The following is a 24,865-nucleotide window of genomic DNA, read 5'->3' as shown; positions in this document are numbered from 1 at the left end:
TGTCGGCCGGAAAGAGAGACACTACATAGGCTTTAAACCTAGGATCAAGCACGGTGGCCAAAATGTAGTGGTCTGATTTCAACAGATTGACCACCTGGAATCCTGGCAAAGCGAATGAAGGGCTTCATCCACAAGTCCCACATGCCGAGCGGAATCGCTCCGTCTTAGCTCCTCCTGCACTTTCTCAAGCTGCTTCTGCAAAAGCCTGATGAGGGGAATGACCTGACTCAAGCTGGCAGTGTCTGAACTGACTTCACGTGTGGCAAGTTCGAAGGACTGGAGAACCTTGCACAACACGGAAATCATTCTCCACTGCGCTTGAGCCAGGTGCATACCCCCTCCTTTGCCTATGTCATAGGTGGATGTATAGGCTTGTATGGCCTTTTGCTGCTCCTCCATCCTCTGAAGCATATAGAGGGTTGAGTTCCACCGCGTCACAACCTCTTGCTTCAGGTGATGGCGGGGCAGGTTCAAGAGTGTTTGCTGGCGCTCCAGTCTTCGGCACGCAGTCACTGAATGGCAAAAGTGGCCAGAAATTTTTCGGGCCACCCAAAGCGTCTCCTGCACGCCCCTGTCGCTTTCAGAAAATTCTGCACCACCAAGTTTATTGTGTGAGCAAAACATGGGACGTGCTGGAATTTGCCCAGATGTAATGCCCGCACAATATTGGTGGTGTTGTCAGATATCACAAATCCCCAGGAGAGTCTAAGTGGGGTAAACCACTGGGGGATGATTTCCCTCAGTTTCTATAAGAGGTTGTCGGCGGTGTGCCTCTTACTGAAACCGGTGATACACAGCGTAGCCTGCCTTGGAACGAGCTGGCGTTTCTGAGATGCTGCTACTGGTGACGCTGCTGCTGTTGCTGCCTAAGGTGATACATCTACCCAGTGGGCTGTCACAGTCATATAGTCCTTAGTCTGCCCTGTTCCACTTGTCCACATGTCCGTGGTTAAGTGGACATTGTGTACAATGGCATTTTTCAGGACACTGAGGACACTTTTTCTGACGTTTCTGTACAGTCTCGGTATCGCCTGCCTAGTGAAGTGGAATCTAGATGGGATTTGGAACCGGGGACACACTACCTCCATCAATTGTCTAAATCCCACTGCACTAATGGCGGATACTGGACGCACGTCTAACACCAACATAGCAGTCAAGGCCTCAGTTATACGTTTTGCTTCAGGATGACTGCTGTCGTACTTCATCCTCCTCGCTAAGGACTGTTGGAGGGTCAATTGTTTAGTAAAAGTAGTGGTGTTCCTACTTCCTCTCTGGGATGATGAACGACTCCCAGCAGCAGCAACAGCAGCAGCGGCAGCAGTAGGCGTAGCAATGCAGGATCCTCCGGAGGAATCCCGGATAGGAGAGTCAGTCATGCCAGTGACATGGCCTGCAGGACAACTTCCGATCCAGACTAAGGAGGAAATTGACGAGGAGGGAGTTGACGGTGTGGTTTGCAGGCGCTTGGATACAACAGGACAACGGGATTTAGGTGTCCCTGGACTGCTTACGGTCTTAGCCAAAGTTTCTGAACTTGACAGTAACTTTTTATGAATGCGCTGCAGGTGCCGTATAAGGGAGGATGTTCCTAGGTGGTTGACGTCCCTACCCCTACTTATTTCACCTTTACATATGGTACATATGGCAAGACAGTTGTTGTCCGGATTTGGATAGAAATATTGCCAGACCAAAGAGGTGGAATGTTTGGTCTTCTGCCCAGGCATGACCGTGATGGGCTTTTTCATCCCACGGACAACAACTGTCTCCCCCGGAGCCTGATTTAAACAAACCACATCACCATCAGAATCCTCCTCGCCAACTTCCTCCTCAGCGCCAGCTACACCAGTATCCTCATCCTGTTGTACTTCAACAGTGACATCTTCAATTTGCATATCAGCAAGTGGACTGTGGGTGCTCCTTTCAGCACTTGCAGGGGGCGTGCAAATGGTGGAAAGAGCCACCTCTTCCCGTCCAGTGCTGGGAAGGTCAGGCATCGCAACCACCACCACACTTGGACTCTCCTTGGGGATTTGTGATATCTTCTTAGAAAGCACAGTTCTTCACTGTGCTTTTGCCAGCTTAACTCTTTTGATTTTTTTAGTGGGAGGAGGGCTTCCATCGTCATGTGAAGCTGAACCACTAGTCATGAACATACTAGGGATCGACCTTAGCCGTTCCTTGCCACTCCGTGTCGTAAATGGCATATTGGCAAGTTTACGTTTCTCTTCAGCTGATTTAAATGTTTTTTTCAAGGTCATTTTCCTGAACTTTGTCATTTGGGATTGTATGTGCCCTCTATTATGACATTGGGCATCGGCCTTGGCAGACGACGTTGATGGCATGTTATCGTCTATGTCATGACTAGTGGCAGCAGCTTCAGCACTAGGAGGAAGTGGTTCTTGATCTTTCTCTATTTTATTTTTATCGGAGAAAGTTTGGTCCTCCATTTATGTTATATCGATTTGAAATATACGTGCGGCTAAACACAGAAATTTTTTTTTATTTTTGCTGGAGAGTAGAGCACTTTGTGGGTTACACCAGCCTTTAAGAAATGAGCCAGCTGGCTCTTTACTTATGGGACACAGGCGCATGCTTGGCGCTGCTCCTTTGTTGATGCACATGCGGCTATTGCGCACACAATTCACAAACACAGAAAATATTTTTATTTTTGATTTGGAGTGTACTTTGGGGGTTACAGCACCCTTTAAATGTCAAGCCAGCCGGCCCTTTACTTATGACACAGGCGCACGCTTGGCACTACTTTGTTGATGCACGTGCGGGCTACTGCGCACACAATTCACAAACACAGAAAATATTTTTTTTTTTGGTTTGGAGTGTACTTTGGGGGTTACAGCACCCTTTAACGGTCAAGCCAGCCGGCCCTTTACTTATGACACAGGCGCACGCTTGGCACTACTTTGTTGATGCACGTGCGGCTACTGCGCACACAATTCACAAACACAGAAAATAATTATTTTTTTGGTTTAGACTGGATTGTACTTTGGGGATTACAGCACCCTTTAACGGTCAAGCCAGCCAGCCCTTTACTTATGACACAGGCGCACGCTTGGCGCTGCTCCTTTGTTGATGCACGTGCGGCTACTGCGCACACAATTCACAAACACAGAAAATAATTTTTTTTTTGGTTTGGAGTGTACTTTGAAGGTTACAGCACCCTTTAACGGTCAAGCCAGCCAGCCCTTTACTTATGACACAGGCGCACGCTTGGCACTACTTTGTTGATGCACGTTCGGCTACTGCGCACACAATTCACAAACACAGAAAATTATTTTTTTTTTGGTTTGGACTGGAGTGTACTTTGGGAGTTACAGCACCCTTTAACGGTCAAGCCAGCCGGCCCTTTACTTATGACACAGGCGCACGCTTGGCGCTGCTCCTTTGTTGATGCATGTGCGGCTACTGCGCACACAATTCACAAACACAGAAAATATATATTTTTTTGGTTTGGAGTGTACTTTGGGGGTTACAGCACCCTTTAACGGTCAAGCCAGCCGGCCCTTTACTTATGACACAGGCGCACGCTTGGCACTACTTTGTTGATGCACGTGCGGATACTGCGCACACAATTCACAAACACAGAAAATAATTTTTTTTCGTTTGGCGTGTACTTTGGGGGTTACAGCACCCTTTAACAGTCAAGCCAGCCGGCCCTTTACTTATGACACAGGCGCACGCTTGGCACTACTTTGTTGATGCACGTGCGGCTACTGCGCACACAATTCACAAACACAGAAAATAATTTTTTTTTTTGTTTGGACTGGAGTGTACTTTGGGGGTTACAGCACCCTTTAACGGTCAAGCCAGCTGGCCCTTTACTTATGACACAGGCGCACGCTTGGCGCTGCTCCTTTGTTGATGCACGTGCGGCTACTGCGCACACAATTCACAAACACAGAAAATATTTTTTTTTTTGGTTTGGAGTGTACTTTGAAGGTTACAGCACCCTTTAACGGTCAAGCCAGCTGGCCCTTTACTTATGACACAGGCGCACACTTGGCACTACTTTGTTGATGCACGTGCGGATACTGCGCACACAATTCACAAACACAGAAAATAATTTTTTTTTTGGTTTGGACTGGAGTGTACTTTGGGGGTTACAGCAACCTTTAACGGTCAAGCCAGCCAGCCCTTTACTTATGACACAGGCGCACGCTTGGCACTACTTTGTTGATGCACGTGCGGCTACTGCGCACACAATTCACAAACACAGAAAATAATTTTTTTTTTGGTTTGGACTGGAGTGTACTTTGGGAGTTACAGCACCCTTTAACGGTCAAGCCAGCCGGCCCTTTACTTATGACACAGGCGCACGCTTGGCACTACTTTGTTGATGCACGTGCGGCTACTGCGCACACAATTCACAAACACAGAAAATAATTTTTTTTTTGGTTTGGACTGGAGTGTACTTTGGGGGTTACAGCACCCTTTAACGTTCAAGCCAGCCGGCCCTTTACTTATGACACAGGCGCACGCTTGGCACTACTTTGTTGATGCACGTGCGGCTACTGCGCACACAATTCACAAACACAGAAAATATATTTTTTTTTGGTTTGGAGTGTACTTTGGGGGTTACAGCACCCTTTAACGGTCAAGCCAGCCGGCCCTTTACTTATGACACAGGCGCACGCTTGGCACTACTTTGTTGATGCACGTGCGGCTACTGCGCACTCAATTCACAAACACAGAAAATATTTTTTTTTTGGTTTGGACTGGAGTGTACTTTGGGGGTTACAGCACCCTTTAACTTCAAGCCAGCCTGCCCTTTACTTATGACACAGGCGCACGCTTGGCACTACTTTGTTGATGCACGTGCGGATACTGCGCACACAATTCACAAACACAGAAAATAATTTTTTTTTTGGTTTGGACTGGAGTGTACTTTGGGAGTTACAGCACCCTTTAACGGTCAAGCCAGCCGGCCCTTTACTTATGACACAGGCGCACGCTTGGCACTACTTTGTTGATGCACGTGCGGCTACTGCGCACACAATTCACAAACACAGAAAATAATTTTTTTTTTGGTTTGGACTGGAGTGTACTTTGGGGGTTACAGCACCCTTTAACGTTCAAGCCAGCCGGCCCTTTACTTATGACACAGGCGCACGCTTGGCACTACTTTGTTGATGCACGTGCGGCTACTGCGCACACAATTCACAAACACAGAAAATATATATTTTTTTGGTTTGGAGTGTACTTTGGGGGTTACAGCACCCTTTAACGGTCAAGCCAGCCGGCCCTTTACTTATGACACAGGCGCACGCTTGGCACTACTTTGTTGATGCACGTGCGGCTACTGCGCACTCAATTCACAAACACAGAAAATATTATTTTTTTTGGTTTGGACTGGAGTGTACTTTGGGGGTTACAGCACCCTTTAACGGTCAAGCCAGCTGGCCCTTTACTTATGACACAGGCGCACGCTTGGCACTACTTTGTTGATGCACGTGCGGCTACTGCGCACAGAATTCACAAACACAGAAAATAATTTTTTTTTTGGTTTGGACTGGAGTGTACTTTGGGGATTACAGCACCCTTTAACGGTCAAGCCAGCCGGCCCTTTACTTATGTCACAGGCGCACGCTTGGCACTACTTTGTTGATGCACGTGCGGCTACTGCGCACACAATTCACAAACACAGAAAAAATAAAAAAAAAATTTCGTTTGGACTGGAGTGTACTTTGGGGGTTACAGCACCCTTTAACGGTCAAGCCAGCCGGCCCTTTACTTATGACACAGGCGCACTCTTGGCACTACTTTGTTGATGCACGTGCGGCTACTGCGCACACAATTCACAAACACACAAAAAATATTATTTTTTTAGCACTTGGGGGGATCACCCCTGATGGACAGAGCACCCCCTGGACAACACTACAGCACCCCTGTAGGACTGGGACACTGCACAGGACTTTGGAGTGGACACAGCCCCTATGGAGAACTGACTGCACAACACAGTCCAGCCAGCCCCTATGGACTTTGAAGTAGTGGACACAGCCCCTATTAACAACAGCAGCACTGCACAACACAGCCAGCCCCTATGGACTTTGAAGTAGTGGACAACAGCAGCACAGCGCAGCACAGCACAGCACAACACTACTCTGCACTACACTACACTACACAGCCCAGCCAGCCCTAACTCCCACCCTCCCTCTTCACTGTCCACAGCCGAGTGAGAAAATGGCGCCGACGCGGGTACCTTATATAGGATCCAAAACCCGCCAGATCCGAGTCAGGCGGGAAAAGTCGAGCCTGACTCGGATCGGCCTCGGATCGGGGGGGCTCGGGGGGGTTCGGATTTCAGAAATCCGAACCCGCTCACCCCTAGTTATATCCCTTTAAATTATTGATTGTCACACTGTGTTAATAACTTGTAACATACTGTTGTTACTGAAAAAAGCAAGAATATGATACACAGAGTATAAATTGTAATTTTTACTGTAAATCCATTAAAGATGGTGGGTTATACTCTCAAATGCCATTATCTGCAATACATATCAGAGTCAGTTTCATTGTTCTATAAATCTGGTAATTGTAATATATATTTGTCACATTGCCAGTAAAAACGATATGGCACACCGAATATATGTTGTTACATATCAATCATAAACGTTGGTAATGTTAGCTAGCGCTTTCTGGTAAAATAAAGTCAGCATACGGTATCATGAAATAATAGGAGATAAGCAGTTGCAACACATATCCTGTGGTATCAAAAATCGGTATCACCCGATTTTTCCTACCACGGGCAGGGGCACCGAGAGGGGGGGGAGCAGGTACAATTTACCCGGGCCTGGACTTCCAGAGGGGCCCGGTGGCGATCCGTGTCTGGTGCTGCCCCTCCTCTCTTCCTCCCTCCTTCGCAGCAGCCAATGTAGTGGGAGATTGCTCACGGCTGCTTTGCAGCAGCCACAGCAATCTCCTATGCCTGAAGGGGGGAGCAATCACACTGATCGCGCCCCCCCTGGCTTTGCGCCAGGCTGAGGGCTCACAGCGCCCCCTCTCCGGCTATGCAGCGCTGCAAAACTTTGGTTTTTGGGGGGTTTTGCTCAAGGGAGCGTAGCCTCGCTTCCCGCTATTAGACCATGCCCCCTCTTTACCTGGGCCCCAATTAGGCCACGCCCCCTCTTTACCTGGGCCCGGCGGCACTCTCTATGCCCCTGACCACGGGATATATGTTGCAACTGCTTATCTCCTCTTATTTCATGGTGCTCACAATGGGGGCAGTGAAAGAGCCGGGGAGACCCTCCAAACAGAGGAGACAGTCAAAAATCAATCCCCATTCTCATCAGGTACTGGGGAGGACCCCGTTGTCTGCTCTCACGGGTGCCCACAGGTCCTGGACACCAGTGTCTGTCAGGCACTGCAGCAGAGGGTGGCCAGGTCTAAGAGCAGGACCCGCTGTAAGTAGGCCTCCGGTTGGAGCGGGGAGAACCACAAGGGGACAAGTCTCCTGGGACTCGGAAGACAGGGCCGTGGGTGATGCTCTGGCGGCCCAGAAATTGAGGCTGCAGCTACGGGCAGAGAAGATGAGCTGGCTGTTGCACACCAAAAGCTCCAAAATTACATGCAGCACCACAGCGGACCATTCACAAAGGCTGTTAGGCCATGCCCCCGCATTGAGGTGTTTCAATGAGACCCGTTGCCACAGGTTTATAAAATCAAGCACCTAGCCATGCATTTTCCGTTTGCAAACATTTGTGATACAAAATGGGTCATTCTGAAGAGCTCAGTGACTTCAAGCATTGTACTGTGATAGGTTGCCACCTTTGCAATAAGACGATTCGTGAAATTTCATTCCTGCTGGATGAACCATGGTCAACTGTAAGTGATATTATTAGAAAGTAGAAGCTTTTAAGAACAACAGCAAGACCATGTAAAATCACAGAGTGGGGTCAACGACTGCTAAGGCGCATGCTGCATAAAAGTCGCCATCGCTCTTCTGATTCCATAGCTAAAGAATTCCAAACTTCCACTGGCATTAATGTAAACTGTACGGCAGGAGCTTAATGGAATGGGTTTCCATGGCCAAGCAGCTGCATGCAAGCCTCACATTACCAAGTCAAATGCCAAGCGTCGGATGGAGTGGTGTAAAGCACCACCGATACTAGACTGCGGAGCAGTGTTCTGTGGAGTGACAAATCATACTTCTCTGTTTGGCAGTCAGATGCGTGAGTATGGGATTGGCGGATGCCGGAAAAGTTACCTTCCTGACTGCATTGTGCCCACTGTGAATTTTGGTGGAGGAGGGATAATGTTTTTCAGGGTTTGGGCTAGGCCCCTTATCTCTAGTGAAGGGCAATCTTAATGCTTCAGCATACCAAGACATTTTGGACAATGCTATGCTTCCAACATTTTGGGGAAGGTCCTTTTCTATTCCAACATGACTGTGCCCCAGTGCACAAAGCAAGGAATATAAAGACAAGCTTTGATGAGTTTGGTGTGGAAGAACCTGCCTTACCAGCACAGAGCCCTGACCTCAACCCCATCGAGCACCTTTGGGATGAACTGGAATGGAGATTGCGAGCCAGGCCTCCTCGTCAAACATCAGTGCCTGACCTCATAAATGCTCTACAGAATGAATGGGTACAAATTCCCACACTATCTATCTATCTATCTATCTATCTATCTATCTATCTATCTATCTATATATATATATATATATAGAGAGAGAGAGAGAGAGAGAGAGAGAGAGAGAGAAAGAGGGCACTCACTAGTGTTTATGTCCTGAAGACGGTCCATAGTGGATTGAAATGCTGACTTTATGTCTTCACAGATAAGTAATAAAGATGTGATTTTAATTTTCTACTACAAGTACCTGGTGAGTGTCCACTTTCTCTGTTTCTGTGTGTTGGATGCTTATTTGGATCCTTGAGGAGCACCACATTGCTGACTTACTCTATTTCCTGAGTGTGGACACCAGCAGGTTTTTATATATATATATAAAATGCGGAGGTTCGGTACTCGGGATAAAAGTGCAAAGACAGGGGTGCCTTCCTAAATAATTAGTATAGGAAACAGTAATCCTCCAATGTGAGGTATAATAACCCAACGATATCGGAACAAAAAAGGAGGCACTCCCACGTTGATAAGAAGAAAATCATGTAATTATAGCATGGTGAAAATTAGTACAGAAGCATGTCAACGTTTTAAGGTCCGCAGACCTTTTCGTCAGGACTGTACGTTGACATGCTTCTGCACTAATTTTCACCATGCTATAATTACATGATTTTCTTCTTATCAACGTGGGAGTGCCTCCTTTTTTGTTCCGATATCGTTGGGTTATTATACCTCACATTGGAGGATTACTGTTTCATATATATATATATATATATATATATATATATATATATATATATATATACACATATATAATTATTTGGGTACAAAAAGTATCAGATCTTAGTAGGGATATTTATTTATAAAATGCTGTTTGAATGCAGGGATGTGTAATGTAATGCTTTTGGGCTGAATTGTGAGACATGGGAAGGGGAATACTGTATGGCTTTCAGGCCTTTTTATCAACCCAGGTTTGCTGAGGTAATCATGTGGAAACAAGATAAATTAGGCAGGGGGACTTACTGTTCCTTTCAGATGACAAGCAGAACAATTACGCAGGGCTGGGAAGTTACAGTTCAGTGGTCTGTTTTGCTGGAAACAGAATCTATGGTAACATTTCTAAGAAGGAGGGGATGTAAGTGCTTTCATTGCTTGGACACAACAATTTCTGTATCTGACATTAACCTGGTTTATATAGCTGGGTAGAAGGATTAATACACACTACATACATACTATTCTCTTCAAACACTCACAAGCGGGACAAGAGAAGTTTTCTCAAGATGGTAATGCTAACACAATTCAATTTGTATCAAGTAACCAGAGTTGCTTTTCTGCTTGGTATTATTATGGCTTTGGTAAGTATTACGTAATTTACCACTACATATTGTTATATATTATACTGTATGTATATAGTGCTATCCTCTTTGGCAACATTCTTCTTGATATGAGAAAATATATATTTTTAAAAGTTTATGTAAAGGACTGAATTAATAAGAATTTTAAATGAACAAGTAAATAACCTGATTTATTGACTGATTTAATCACAGACAATTGGAAGATGATATTTCTAAAGAAATTATAATCATTTATAATATTTGAATTTATAACATTTCAAGACACAGATCTCCTGCAGCACAAACAGAATGCACACATGAGAAAGACCAGATCCACATGTAATGTGGAACAACATATGGTAGGTTACTAAATTGTGTAATGTTATATATCACTAAGCCTCAACATTGGCTCTTATATGTCAATATACAGTCATGTTTTGAGGCTTACATTAAAACACTTAAATTATTATGCTAAATAATATATTTACATATGTTTACTAACAGTTTTCATGTTATAAAAGCAACCAACACTGTAAACATCAAAGGTTGCATGTCTCCTGAATTTCGTGTACTTGGCCCACGGCCTCCTCCACGGACACCTTTATTCTACATCTTGGATTTCATAAAACTGGAATACTGATATCAAATTCCTTCCACCCACTGATGCTTCTGTTGTAGCCCAGAACTTACTGTTGTTACCATACCCAGCTGTCAGCACTGGTTACAATCTGATTGATGGACAGCACAAGCTTTTCACTAACCAAGTAATCAGATGGGTTAAAAGCCCACACTAAGCAAATCCATGTGTCAGATATCACTAGGCCTCAGGATGAATAAGTAAACTACTGGGGACTGAATTGTTTCACCACCAAAAATTTGAGGTCTGCATTTTGTTAAAACTAATGATCTGTGGTGGATCGGACAACCACCGGGGGAGGGGGAGCCGGATCAGATACCCGCAGGGGAGGGTGGCCGGATTGGACAATGGAGGTCGCAGGGGGGGAGAGGGGGTGAAAGACAGCGGGGAATACATACCTTATCAGAGCCGGATTAAGGTCTGTGGGGGCCCCTGAGCAACAAACATGTAGGGGCCTCTATTAAATTTGGGCGAACTAGGGGTATGCGCAATGGGGACCTTATGCTGAGCACAAAGTAGTGTCAGTGCCCACAGTGGTAGTGTCCCATATGCAGTGCACCCAGTTGTAGTGCCCCCAGGAGTGGTGCCCCTTATACAGTGCCCCCTAGACAATACCCCCATTACTAGTGCCCCAGTAGTCATGCCCCCTGTAGTCATGTCCACAGTAGTTATGCCCCCTGTTGTAGTGACCCCAGTAGTAATGCCCGCTGTAGTAGTTCCTTCAATAGTAATGCTCTATGTAGTAGTGCCCCAGTAGTAATGCCCCAAGTAGTAGAGCCTCTAATAGTAATACCCCCAGTAGTAATGCCCCCCGAGTATTGCCCTCAGTAGTAATTCCCCCGAGTACTGCCCTCAGTAGTGATGTCCCCGAGTACTGCCCCCAGTAGTGAAGCACAAAGAAAACGAAAAAAAAAAAACTTACCTTAAGCCCCACTCCCATGTCCGCTGCCGCCCGACTCTGGTCCGCTCGGCTACTCCTCTGCACTATGGGAAATACGTTAAACCAGCCCTGCACCTTATACACATAGCCTGAAGGTAATTTTATAGAATATTTTTATGTTGTGCATCAAACAAATTTTGTGTATAAAATGAATTTGTTTCTTATACACCTTATACACACAGCCTGAAGATGATGTTAAACAATAGTTTTAATAATTTTGGGCATTAAACAAAGTTTATTTACACTGAATCATCATCGTATTTCGGAACATTTGGATATGGGAGACTCAAACTATATCTATATATATATATATATATATATATATATATATATATATATATATATATATATATTTCAACAATAGTGAAACACCAGCGCCATCTACTGTGTGAATATCGAAACTGTGTAATTATTCCAGGAGTATAAACTCTTCCTTCAAAACTTGAATGAATATAGTGAAAGATAATTGTATTAGTAAATTATCATATAAATATGATAAAAGTGCACTAGTGCATATCACACAAAACACAAAAGTGTATATTTGCTTAGTTCACAGCAAAAACGTGCACAGTGGTGGTGCAAAAAACTCCAATAAATATATACCTTATACCCAATAAATACCCCTACCCATAATATAGTGCATGTGCTCATACCAAAGGACTTTTGGCTTATGTCCTGACGTCCACACTGTTACTCACGTGGGTTATTTAAAAAGGAGGGAACATTGGTACCAATGAGTAATATATAAAAAAATCATATTTAATAAAACAATATCTAAAATGTACATCTAAGAACAGAATTTTGAGCTTAGCTGAGTCAGGCCACCAAACGCAGGGTATGGACCACTCCTCACACCAGAAACTCCTCTACACGTTTCATCAAACTGCCAAATGGCTTCTTTAGGACTTCTTCATATATATATGTTGAGTCTCCCATATCCAAACAGAATGGGTGTGAAGTCCCAGCGCCAGTTCAGCGTAAAGTAGAATGTCAGTGGCGTAAATCTTAATCAAAATGACTTCCTCACATACTGTAAAATAGGAATCCATCCATCTGTCATCCTAACCCTCTGTCCCTCTGTCTGCCCCTCCCCTTTAGAATGTAAGCTCTCACGAACAGGGCCCTCTTCCCTCATGTGCTTTTCCTTCCTTTACTTATATTGTTATCTACTCTATACTCCTACAACAACACCTAACCCTTGACTTTTGCCATCCTGCTACTGTTGCAGTAATGTTTATATACCATGTGCCTGTCTTGCAATGTCTTGTACTGTATGGCACTGTTTTCTTGTTCTGTTCATCTGTTCATGTACTGTTTCTGTACTTTGTTTATGTACTATGTACGGCACTGCGGAACCCTTGTAGTGCCATATAAATAAAGGTTAATAATAATAATATACCGATGCCGGCAGCCAAAGGTAGAAGATCCCGACAGGGCAGGTAAGTACCCTATCCCTACCCCTCTCCCCCCTAACTCTAACCCTCCCTTAGTGGTGCCTAACCCTAACCTCCCCCCTAGTGCCTAATCCTTTCCTCCCCCCAGGGGTGCCTAACCCTAACCCTCCCTTACTGCGCCCTAAACCTAACCCTTCTGGGGGTTGCATAACCCTAACCTCCCCTAGGAGTGCCTAATCCTATCCTCCCCCCAAAACCTAACCCTAACCCGGCTACGCTCCCTAAACCTAACTTTCCTGCCTTCATGGCTAACGCTAAGGGCACCCCGGACTTACCTCATTTGGGCTGGCTTCTTTTGGCGTTCCGGCATCAGGATTAAGATAGGCGTTGGTATTTCTATGCCTATCTTAAGTCCCTTGTCAGAATTTGGATGTCGATATAGAGATTGGCGGCCTTGCAGACACCGGTCTCATAACTACATCCCATCCAAATATTTCTTTTTTTCTGTGTGCCAAAATAATACAACCCAGAATATATTATTCAGTGGTGTTTACCTTTATAACACCCTGGCTGTACACATTCAAATTTGAAAGGAGAATTTATTAAAATAAAAACATAATGCAAATGACCTAATTATTTCCAAATTCAAAATAGTATTACATATAAAGTGCAAAGATGTTATAATCAAATTCCATAAATATCGTTACATATACAGTGCAAAATTAGTACATAAGAATCCCATTATCTCATACCCTTTTAGGCTGGTGGTGTGAGCAAACATTCAGGTAGCCAAAGTCTTGTAGATGACGGCGGTTTTAACTACACACCACCAAGCTTTGCCTTGATCATCTGGGAAAGAGTCCAAAAGTAGGAGTCCATTCAATACAGTGTAGTAGCAACACAACGCGTTTCGGATGCCTCAAAGGATAATTTTTCAAGTGCAGGATACTATGCAGTTATGATTGCTTATATTTAAATAAAAATACCAGAAATTAAAGTTTAGTGCTTCCTGTGTGGTTTGTGTTCCACCGCGGGAGCCGGCACCCTGAATTGGTGCTGGCTTGCATTCCATCACAGGAAACCGGAAACCCGGAAGTTATCACTGCGAGTCATCGCTGGAGGATGTCTTTGGCAATGTTTGCATTCCAGAGAGTACTGTGGAACTTCCTGTTTGTGTATCAATCAGAAGTAGGTGAATATATATATATTTTTTTATAAGTAACATTCCTTTCCACAATATTTGTTTTCAGGTGATGGATTCCTGTCGTCTTTTTCTCTCTTAGGGCAAAACACCAATTGCCCCAAATTGTGCTAATGTGGTACTTTGTATTCTCACTTAGTCCATCCCTAACTTTGGTAAAGTTGGTTTGCCCTGGTATTTGTTGTTGGTGGTTGAATCTTATTGCACATACAAAGATAAAATGATTTAAATAAAGAAAGAAATGTTAATATAAAATTCATGTTCGCATTAAATTTCATATATACCAGAAGGTCAAAAGCTACCAATTAAAATGCAGGAGAGTAAATACAATAAAAACAAATCATTCTAAACACCATTTCAATTCAGAATTAAGGGCCTGATTCAGAGCCGCTCGTAAGTGGCCGCTCGTTCACTCCGAGCGATGTTTGCCCAACTGCGCATGCGTACGGATCATTATACGCATGCGCGAACCAGTCAGTGCGGTCGAAATTCATGTGCTCGCAAAATAGCGAATGCCTGATAATTTGAGTGACAGAAAGAGGCGTATGTGGGTGGTAACAGGGGAAGGTGCTTGAAAACGGGGAGTGGAGATCAGAACGCAGGCGTGCTTAAAGGTCAAAACGGGCGTTTTATGGGTGTGCATAATTAATACAGCAGCGTCATTGACCATGTCACTGGGTTATTTTATAGCCAGAACTGCTCGCAAGATTGTGGTAGCAAAAACCAACCCCAAGAATAGCGAGCAGTTCATACCCTGGTCGATGTACTCGATTAATCTAATAAATAGCGGACATGATGTAGGATGCGAGCGGCCAGGGGGCGTATTTTTCCAAAAAACGACCGCAAGTTTTGTTCACTTGTTCAGACCTAGAGGCGTGAACAGACCGCAAAGAGCGAACGGTTCATTTGAATAGCCACCCCTATTTTCTGGACAAGCGAGCGCTAATTGCGTCGGGCTCTGAATCAGGCCCTAAGTCCTTTGGTGATTAACGTGTCTAATCTGTAAATTCATTGCATCTCTTTTTTTGCAAGCCTTTTTTCTAGATCTTTGGATTGCCAGTTTTCTTTCACTTGTTCAATGCCCATAAACTTTTTAATGTGGAATTCTGATTTGTTATGATTAGTTTTAAAATGTTCTGACAAAGAATGCCCTAAAAGACCTATACAGATGTTGTATATGTTCAAAAAGTACATATGTATTGCTTGTGCTCCTGAACCGGGGTGCTGCTGATAACCCTAGGTGGAGAACACCAACCGCTATGATATACAAACACAATTTATACAAAGGTGGATAATCTGTGCTCCCCTTGTTGGAACTGTTATAAAACCTTAACAACAGAGTTGTATGAACAACAATAGTGTCAATGGTATGGTGAGCAGATAAACTACTTGCTCAAAGTCAGTTTCCCGGAGTGTTATTTCCAATTGTCCTGTGGACGCTTTTCCTTCTTTTATATCCCTTCAATTGAATTCTTTATTCATCCTCAATGTGTTACCAGATTGGGCCTTTTGAGAAAAGCACCCTTGGAGACTTAGAAAGGTGAGCCCGGGTCTCTCTCCTTCTCCTCACAGCTGTGGATCCCTCCAAAGGTCCAATGGGTCAGCAGGTAACTCCCTTCAGCTCACCATACCATTGACACTATTGTTGTTCACACAACTCTGTTGTTAAGATATCAGTCCCAACAAGAGGAGCGCAGATCACCCACCTTTGTATAAATTGTGGATGTTGTATATGTGTTCAGACATGCAGGTTTTCAAGTTTCCTGTGGTTTTTCCCACATATATCAGCCCACATGTACACTCCATTCCTTGACTGGCACGTAATTATTGATAATATATTCCTTATTATTTTTATTTGTTGTACATGAGGTAGTTTTTCTAGGGTTTCCTTTGTTGTTCGTTGTGCGGCACATCAGACAAGAACCGCACCTATGAAAACCTTAAATTCTATCGCTCGTTGGATTCACCTCCTTCAGTGCATTCTTTACTAGTTTATCCAACAAGGATTGGGATTTTTTATAGGTAGAGACTGCTTTTGATGGTAAATGATCCTTCAGTATTGGGTCCTCCTTAAGTATTATCCAATTGTTTGTAGTGTGACCCATACTGACTAATGAAGGCCCAATTATATGTCGAATTACCAGTTTTTTTTATCCCTATCTTATAGTAATTCATCTCTCTCTATATGAACTGTCTTTCCTTTTGCTTTATGTAACACTTCTAATGAATAGACCTTATCCTTAAATCTATTAATCATTTCTGTCATTTCTCCATTACATATACAGTATATTCCTCTGTACAATTCCTCTTTATGCATTTAAATTGCCCTATGGGGATATTTTCCAGCCACCTTTTATGGTGTTTGCTGGTAATATCTATGTAAGAATTCAAATCAGTTTCCTTTCTATGGGGTTTTGTACAGATAATGTAATCTTTAATATAAATGACAAGATCTAAAAAAGTGAGATTAGTTGGACTAATGGTAATTGTTAAAAATATATTAAAATCATTATTATTCAAATTTTGACAACATTGGTTTAAAATCTCTGTATCTCCTTTCCACATTAAAAAAAAATCTATAAAATGGAATCGACACACCAGGTTTGTTCCCTCCACCTTAAAAGGATCTATGTACAAATGCTCCCAATAGGCCATAAATAGCTGGGGGCAAAACTGGTGCCCATTGCGGTTCCAAAAATCTGAAGATAAAATGATCTTTTAAAATAAAAATAAGTATTATTTAAAATAAAAACAATACACTACATAATAAAATCCTTCAGCACTCTGGAATAATTGCTTTTATCTAGGAAGAAAGTAATTGCTTCCTGGCCTTTACTCCAATCTATAATAGTGTAGAGACTATGTTAGGGACCCATCTTGTGGGTTCACCTTGACATGGTGGATGGGCAAACAATTTTGGCCAAACTTGTACTAAGAACCTCACTTATGCTCTATTTTAATTGTAGAGTTTATCAGGATTATTTTGCACCTGTATTTTTTGTCACTTGCATTGTACTACAAGTCTCAGCATGGTAGCACCTCTTATTATGTTTAAAATTAGGGTGTGCAGTCCAAACACCCTCCCCCTTTCCACTATATATGTGAATATGGATTGTAAATTCCACTGGTAGAGGGAATTGTGAAAGTGCTAAACATTCTCTTACTGTATAATGCTCTGTAATACGATGGTGCTATATGTATGGGATAATACAGAATACTGTTATTAAAGTCTCTTTTGCTCACAGTTTTTAATCTTGGATACATGTCAATCTCCCTTCAGCAGTGCTTTGTTTCTCTTACAGAGTGTGCTATGGCTGAAGTATGCTTCTCTGGATAAATCCAATGACATCATATCATATTATTACAACCACAGATTATCTCAAGCCACAATACAGAAGCAGGTGAACCGATTTCCTCCTACATCAATGTTGTTGTTCTTATTGTTTCTCGACTCCTAATATATTATAATATATTTATTTAAGATATATTAAATTCAGTGCAAACTGCACCCTGGGGCACATGCACCTAAAGTTAAAGTGCAAGGAGGGCCCTCTGAGCAAAACTATGCTTAACTCTGCATGTGCTGAGATCATTGCTGCGCTGTGCAATAAGGGGGTGTGGCTAAGCCTCAAGGAGGGCATCTTTTGGCACTTGGGGGAGGGGGTTTATGCTGCTCATAAAAATATTACACATATAGTGACAGATGGGGAGGGGGGATCTAAACTGGGACCCATTGTCTCTGGGAGTGAGGTTGGGGCTCTGCTACAAGGATCTGTAACCACTAGGTGGGTGGAGGTTGATATTGCTAGGGATCCTTTGACACTGGGAGGAGCTATTATTGATGGGGGGTGTGAAGTGAAATTACAATGGGGGCCTTTGGTCACAGTGGTTGGGGGGTGCAAAACAACTCCTTGGTATATTTTTTTTTATAAAATATTTAAATATCTTTTAAAAAATACCTTTTAAACTTTTTCTATTAAAAAGCACCTTTATATGACTCAGATCCCCCTCATGCCCTTTTATATGCCTTAGAGCCATATATTGGGGATCTGTAAATGATCTATACACATGGTGATGTGAGCAGCCATTGTAGCTGAGGTAAGTCCTAACATATAAAGCATAATGGGGTTTTCAGAGAACTGTGCTGGTTGCATTATTTGCTGGGTAGCCCTTCAGTGGTGTGTAGGCTATGGCTCTCCACTTGTGGAATAATAGTATATATTGCCATTATAAGGCAGACCAGAGCCCCCTTATATCCCTTTATATGCTTCAGAGATCCATTATGCCCCTTTAAGGGCCTGATTCAGCAAGGATTGCAATTGCAAAGCTGCACGCAGGCTATAGATATATGATTTATACACGCAGGCAGCTTTGCAATTACAATCCTTGCAATAATGCAAATGCAGCAGGAGGTGTATGACACCCCCTGCTGCATTTGCGATCCCAGCACTGCGACGGAGGTCACAGGCTGGGACCACCATCGCGACCATCAGTGGTCGATGGTCGCAATGGTGGATGGCACTGAGGCTCCGGTCAGCTGAGTAAGCCTCAGCTTACTCAGGCTGGATGGCTTGGGAGCCCAGGACACTGCGTTGATCAATGCAGATCCTGGGCTAGCCACTCCCAGAAAACACAGGAACAGAGCCCGCCCCCGCACCGTCCCTTAAATGCCTCTGCCTGTCAATCTAGCAGAGGTATCCAAGGGTTTGCGTGCGACTACACAGGACCCATTCTGCACACTTGCAGAATGAGGGGGTCATTCAGACCCGGTCGTTAGCGCCGAAGCGCTCGGACCAGGTCGATGGCCCCCCACAGAGCATGCGCACGATGGCGACGGCGCCGTCGTGCGCATGCGTGAGCCCCGCTACGACCGACAGCGCCGGTCATAGCGGGTCTCGATCCAAAGGGGGCGAGCTGTCGATGTTGATTGACAGCTCGCCCAGTTTGGAAGGCGGGCCGGGGGGCTGGCAGCCCAAACGGGGGTGTTCCCATGGGAACACCTACCATTTGGGGGCGGCCCCACTGACATCACTAGTGATGTCAGTGGAGAGCTTCCGGCTCAGACAGAGCCGAAAGCTCTCCGGGGCTTACGACAAGGGAGACCCTACCCTAGGGTCTCGTCGTAAGCCCCGATGGTCATGATGGTCTTGACCATCGCGACCATCACCTTAGGCCTTACCACCGCAAAGGAGGACGTCTTGAAAATTCAAGAGGTCCTCCCCTCATCCAGACCGACCGCACGCTCTGTGCGACCGGCTCTGAATGAGGTCCTGAGTCCTGTGCACACACGCAGATTCCCGGTAATCGGAAATCTGCAATCAGCAGTGAACTTGTGTTCACTGCTGAATCAGGCCCTATATCCTCAAAGCCCCCTCATGTCCCTACATACTATATGCCTCAAAGCCTCCTCAGGACCTTAAATGCCAGTTCAAAGCCTCTTCATACCACACAGCAGCAATGAGTCTCAGTGTTTGACAATTGCAACTCCACCTGTGGGTATGCTGGAACTTGAAGTTTCACAAGTATTTTGAGGAAATACTATGATCAAAAAAACACACACTGGCATCAATTTTGCCAAAAGCTAATTCCATGCCATTAGTTTGCAGAGTGTTGGAGAAAAGTGGAGAACAAGATGGATACACTGTAAGCCCAAATTCCACGCATCCCTAGTCAGACTGGAACATAGGACCCCAGTGCTGTGGGACAAGACCATGTCACCCGTGTTGTTGTTTTGGAGATTTTAGCTTATTTTTTATTCTGTAAGCTGCATTTGATATAACAAAAAGATTTCTTGAACATCAATAACATAGAAAACACATGCGGAATAAGATTGTGTCAATGTTTTCTCTCACCATTTACAGAAACATTTGAGGTTTGCGGAGATTTCCATGGTTTGACTCTCATATTTACTTTTTGTTTCTTGTACCAGGTGACTACGGCAGAAATAAAAATTCTCAACACCAAAGGAAATATTGAAGTCAATAATAAAGAGGATGGCAAAGACACAGATGTGGATGACACATGTCCCATATTTCAATTGATGCCAAATAAAAATACATCAGATGAGGTTTCCTGCAAGAGGGCAGATTTTGTTCCTGGTTCTTGTCGAATAATGAATACCATTTTCAGAGAAGAACCTGCAAACTGCAGCCACCAATCAACACACATTATCTGTGAAGCTAAGGTAATCATACATTCTTTGGTAATTTAGGTTTAGTGACATATGGGAATGACAATAGAAGTTAACTACTAAGCAGGGTTGTAATGGCACAAGGAGCAAACATTATGGATGGACATTTCCACATAGGAAAAGTCTATACATTCTATGCATAGCTGACAGGATTCTCTGAACATTTTATTAATTTTATTTTTATTTACTTTTTACCTTTTCCTACAATTATTGCTATTAGGACAAATGAATGAATTATTAGTTAATAATTAACTCTGGTTCCTCTAAAAGGAAGCCAACCCCCATCTCCTCTTCCCCAGTTCTCTGATGGAAGCCTGCTACCAGGGCTATTACAAGGAGAGGCATTGTGCGATTGTGTGTTCGACCCTGTGTGTGAGTGTGTGGGTTTGGTCTAGAGGAGTGTGAGAAGCACCGATGACTGAAGAATAGCGGACTTGCACTGATGAGTGATAAATATCAGACTTGCACCGATGACTAAGGCATATGGGACTTGCACCAATGACTGTGGAATATCGGACTTGCACCGATGACTGTGGAATATTGGACTTGCGCTGATGACTGGATTATCGAATTTGTAGAATATCGGACTTGCTCCAATGATTGTGGAATGTCAGACTTGCTCTGATGACTGTGGAATATCGGACTTTCACCGATGACTTGGAATATTAGACTTGCACCGATGACTATGAAATATTAGACTTGCGTTGATGACTGGATTATCGAATTTGCACCGATGACTGTGGATTAGGAACCAAGTCAGAGTGGACACCAGAGGAATCGATAACGGATTCAGAGCAGCAGTCAGTATCCACTGGTACCATCTTTGTTTACGGGGCAGCGCAAGTACAAAGCTCACACGCAGAGCTGTGTGGCTTATGGCACTGGCAACCCAGGCCCTGCTGACCTGGAAGCTCTATATCCATGGGTAGATCCAGATTGGCTGGAAGTGTCAGCTGAGTACCTGACTAGACAGAATTGGCTTGAATCCGATCACCTGATGCAGGGCAAGATGGCACCGTCCATGTTTCTGACCCGGCGGTACAGCCCCCCGATTCCTGTTCAGTGCACACATGCGCAGCGATATCGGCACTCGCGGAATCCGCCGCAGAGACCACCATTGTGGCACGAGTCACGCTTCCCCAGCCCAACAGAGCACACCGGCGTCTAACAAGCTGGGCCTGGTTATGGGAACAGTACATGGAATTGTGACAGTGAGGAATGAACAGGGGCGGAGGGATCCAATGGGAAACCATTTCACAACTCCAAACCTCCTACTTATAGGAAGGAGTGGGGATGTGTGAACAAACACCATTTAAAGATGGCAATGGTTTTGAGTGCCCCACTGAATTTAGGTCCCCATACTATTGTATGGGGACAGCGGGACAGATCTGGACTGAATGGTAAGCAGGAGATATACGTGGTGCCCCTGTCCAAGAACAGCTCTGAGAGCTGCCTCCTGTTCACCGATGGAGTTTGGATAATCGGGAAAATCACGCTATAGAGGGAGCACTTCACGACGTAGGAGTGGTGGCCGAGTCCATCTGCAGGTTCAGCATAATGATGGACATCGGAATCTGATGCTTACTAACCATCAATGTTTTTGTTCTGATGGTAGTGTTTTCACCACTTGATGGTTGCAGTCAGATGTTTGCCAACATCGAATGGAAATCAATTGATAGTGTTCCAATGGTTGTTGTTTTTTTTTAAAATTCCTGATAGTTATGGGGCATATTCAATTGGGTGCGAGAATAGCAGAAAATCCACACCAGCGAGGTTTTCCTGCAGGTGCAGGTTTTTTGCTATTCAAATAGGTGCAGATTTTTTTTCTTTTTTTACGCGCGGGGAAATTTTTATTCACACACCTCCAGAGCAAGTGTGATTTTTTTTTCTTAAAATCGTTTTTTAAAGGAAAAATCAGCGGGACTTGCTCTGGCACCCCGGCGGTACCCCCCCTGAGGACTAATTAAGCAATTGGAAGTTTCCAATTAGTTTAATTAGTCCTTAATTGCTTATCTTCTGCAGCGCTATCTTCTTCATCCAGCGTTGGAAGCCGGGTCTTCTGCAGCAGGGTGAGTATGTCAGTGTGTGTGAGGTTTTGTTACTGTTTGTAAGTGTGTATAATTGAATGTGTGTGTGTATGAATGTGTGTGTGTGACCCCCTGTTTATGTGGCCCCCCCAGTGTCTGTGTGCCCCCCCAGAATGGACGCTGGGATAACTACTTCTCCCAGCAGATGTTGCCCCCCCCACCAGCCCCTGGAGTCTCCCAGCAGCCCCCAGGACTCCCAGCAGCCCCCTCTCCAGTGAGAAGATAGAGGGGAGGCCACTGGGAACCACGGAGACCCCCGGGCAGGTAAGTGCAGAATTATGTTTTTTTATTTTTTACGCGGTGCAGGGTTTTCAGAGCTGAAGACCCCGTGCCCACTTTTTTAAAATTGGATACCGCGGGTATCGGGAGCACGTATACCCGCGGTAATACAAAATTGGGCTCAAGGTTTTTTACCTCGCTAAACCTCGCGCCCAGTGGAATATGTCCCTGTTTGTCTGCATTTGGGCATCTTTATGGGTTCACTGGAGACTGTCTCTCACTCTCTGTCTGCCTCAGATGTGACCCTGCTCAGTCTCTGACTTCCTCCCATCTCTTGGTTGCTGCTAATCAACAGGGCATATTTCTATCTCTGATTGGCCTCACTTTCTAAGAGAGCCAATATGTGCACAGCTCTCGGCCCTGCAACAACAGCAGTCAGTCACTCACTCACAAAGCACAATCATTTTTTCTGTTACTTGCTTCATTCAAAGCCTCAGTCTCAGATGCTCTCTTGCTGTTTCAGCACCCTGGCCTGCTCTTATACTGCAGCTTGGGGCAAGCTTTTTTTCTGTCACTTGCTTCACTAAAATCGTCACTGCTCAGCTCCCTTTTGTTACAGATAAATAGTTCATACACCTAAACCTTAATCGACCCATGCTGTATAGAATAACAAAAACTCCAACAATATCTGTCTAGTGGTTAAAGAGATTAGCCCAAACAAACAGGCAGACCCCTAAAATGGGGACTTTATTTTATATACATAGAGATATATATGTATACACAGAAGCACTCACCCATCCAAACAGGACAAAGTATGTGACCATCACTCACATTTAGTAGATAGAAAAAGGCTTTATTGAAGAATCAGATAATACATGTCATCACGGCAAGTGCCGAAGGCTGTTTCAACTATATACTATCAGTTTTCCTCAGGGGCTTTGAAGACTGTGCTATGGAGACGATCTGTATAGCCAAAAAGGGTTATCAATCAATCTAATATACAAATGCACACTGAAAGTCTCAAACAGAGCCAACTAAGAGATCATTGGTTGCTGTACTTCCATCTGTGTGAGCAATGCCTGTCATCACAGTGGCTTGACAGACAGCCCTTTCTGCTTGGTTACCCGGCTAACAACATATCATAACTTCACACCACGTGAACGATGAGCCGAGTCATTATGAAGCAGCAAAGTAGGGAGGGCCAGTGAAGCTTTCCAATGCGCCATCATGTGTGCCTAGTGTTTTAACCGTTGCTGGGGAGGGTGGTTTAGTGGCCACTGGGTTGTGTGGGCGGTGCATCGGCTGACCGCTGGCAGATAAAAATATTATTCTGTCTACAGCAGCACAGCAGATGCTGTGTGCCTATTTTAATGGTGGGCCTGGAGCTGCAGCTCCATCCACCCCATTGTTAATCCAGTCCTGATCCAGATAACTCCTCCCTCTATATTGGTATTCATAAGGAGAGTGCTGACTGAGCCTCCTTATATTGCACATTGTTATTTGTTATAGTTAAATTGTATTCTCTTTATTCTTGTAGTTATAAAAAAATAATAGCTCATTAGTCTTTATTTGATACAATTCAAAAAATTTGAGTAATGCATTTACCAGTTGTTCCTGTAAAGCCTTATGTAGTAATTTGTATCTCTTCCATGGTTCTAGTCAGACAGTTTTCTTTAAATGTAATAAATTTCCCTTATAAGTTCCACAATAGAGTAGTGGTTTATTAAGTAGGTTTTCAATTTAAGTTATTACAACATATTTTGAGGAAATACTATGACTATTCATAACCGCCTACCATAGTGTATCCCTGGTAGTTTGTTCTCTTACTTAGCATTAGTAGCAGGGACAGATTATGGACAAGGTGGTACAGGCATGCCTGTCACCCACCGCCATCGGGTTTTGCAGTCAGTTTTTTCCTATACTCCACTCGGCCATTAGTGGGTGAGGGGGACACAGTTGTGACAGGGCAGGAGAGGTGCTGTGGAGGGATGGTGCTGTACACACAAGAGGAGATCTGTGCACCTTCAGTTAAATTCTCCTGTATTTAAATCATACATTTCTCAGCAGTGATAACCAGGACTATAACTATCAACCTCATACACCACAGTCAGACACCTAATTCATGAAGCTATTTGCTTCAGTGTTGGAAGCCTTATAATTCCAACTATATGAAGCTAATTGCAGCTAAGCAGATCTATATACTGTATGGCTGCATATAACTATATATAGGGAAATAATATCCCAATTAAATTCCCAGTGAAACCGCACTCTCTACACTCAAAGTAACACAAT

General features: G+C 44.1%; 1 protein-coding gene across 1 annotated transcript in view; it reads left to right on the top strand.

Annotated features, from left to right (window-relative positions):
* The window catches only part of LOC148508144 (uncharacterized), a 51,286-nt gene that overhangs the window by 15,478 nt on the left and 10,943 nt on the right, over positions 1-24,865 (top strand). The window contains exons 2-3 of the mRNA XM_088445008.1: positions 17,380-17,478; positions 20,007-20,255. Coding sequence (XP_088301134.1) covers positions 17,380-17,478; positions 20,007-20,255 — 348 coding nt within the window. The remainder of the gene's footprint in view (positions 1-17,379; positions 17,479-20,006; positions 20,256-24,865) is intronic.

This window comes from Taudactylus pleione, unplaced genomic scaffold (assembly GCF_031769625.1).
Source record: "Taudactylus pleione unplaced genomic scaffold, aTauple2 ptg000376l, whole genome shotgun sequence".
Taxonomy (NCBI): Eukaryota; Metazoa; Chordata; class Amphibia; order Anura; family Myobatrachidae; genus Taudactylus; species Taudactylus pleione.
Note: the sequence above shows the minus strand (reverse complement) of the source record. Positions and strands in the feature narration are given on the sequence as shown.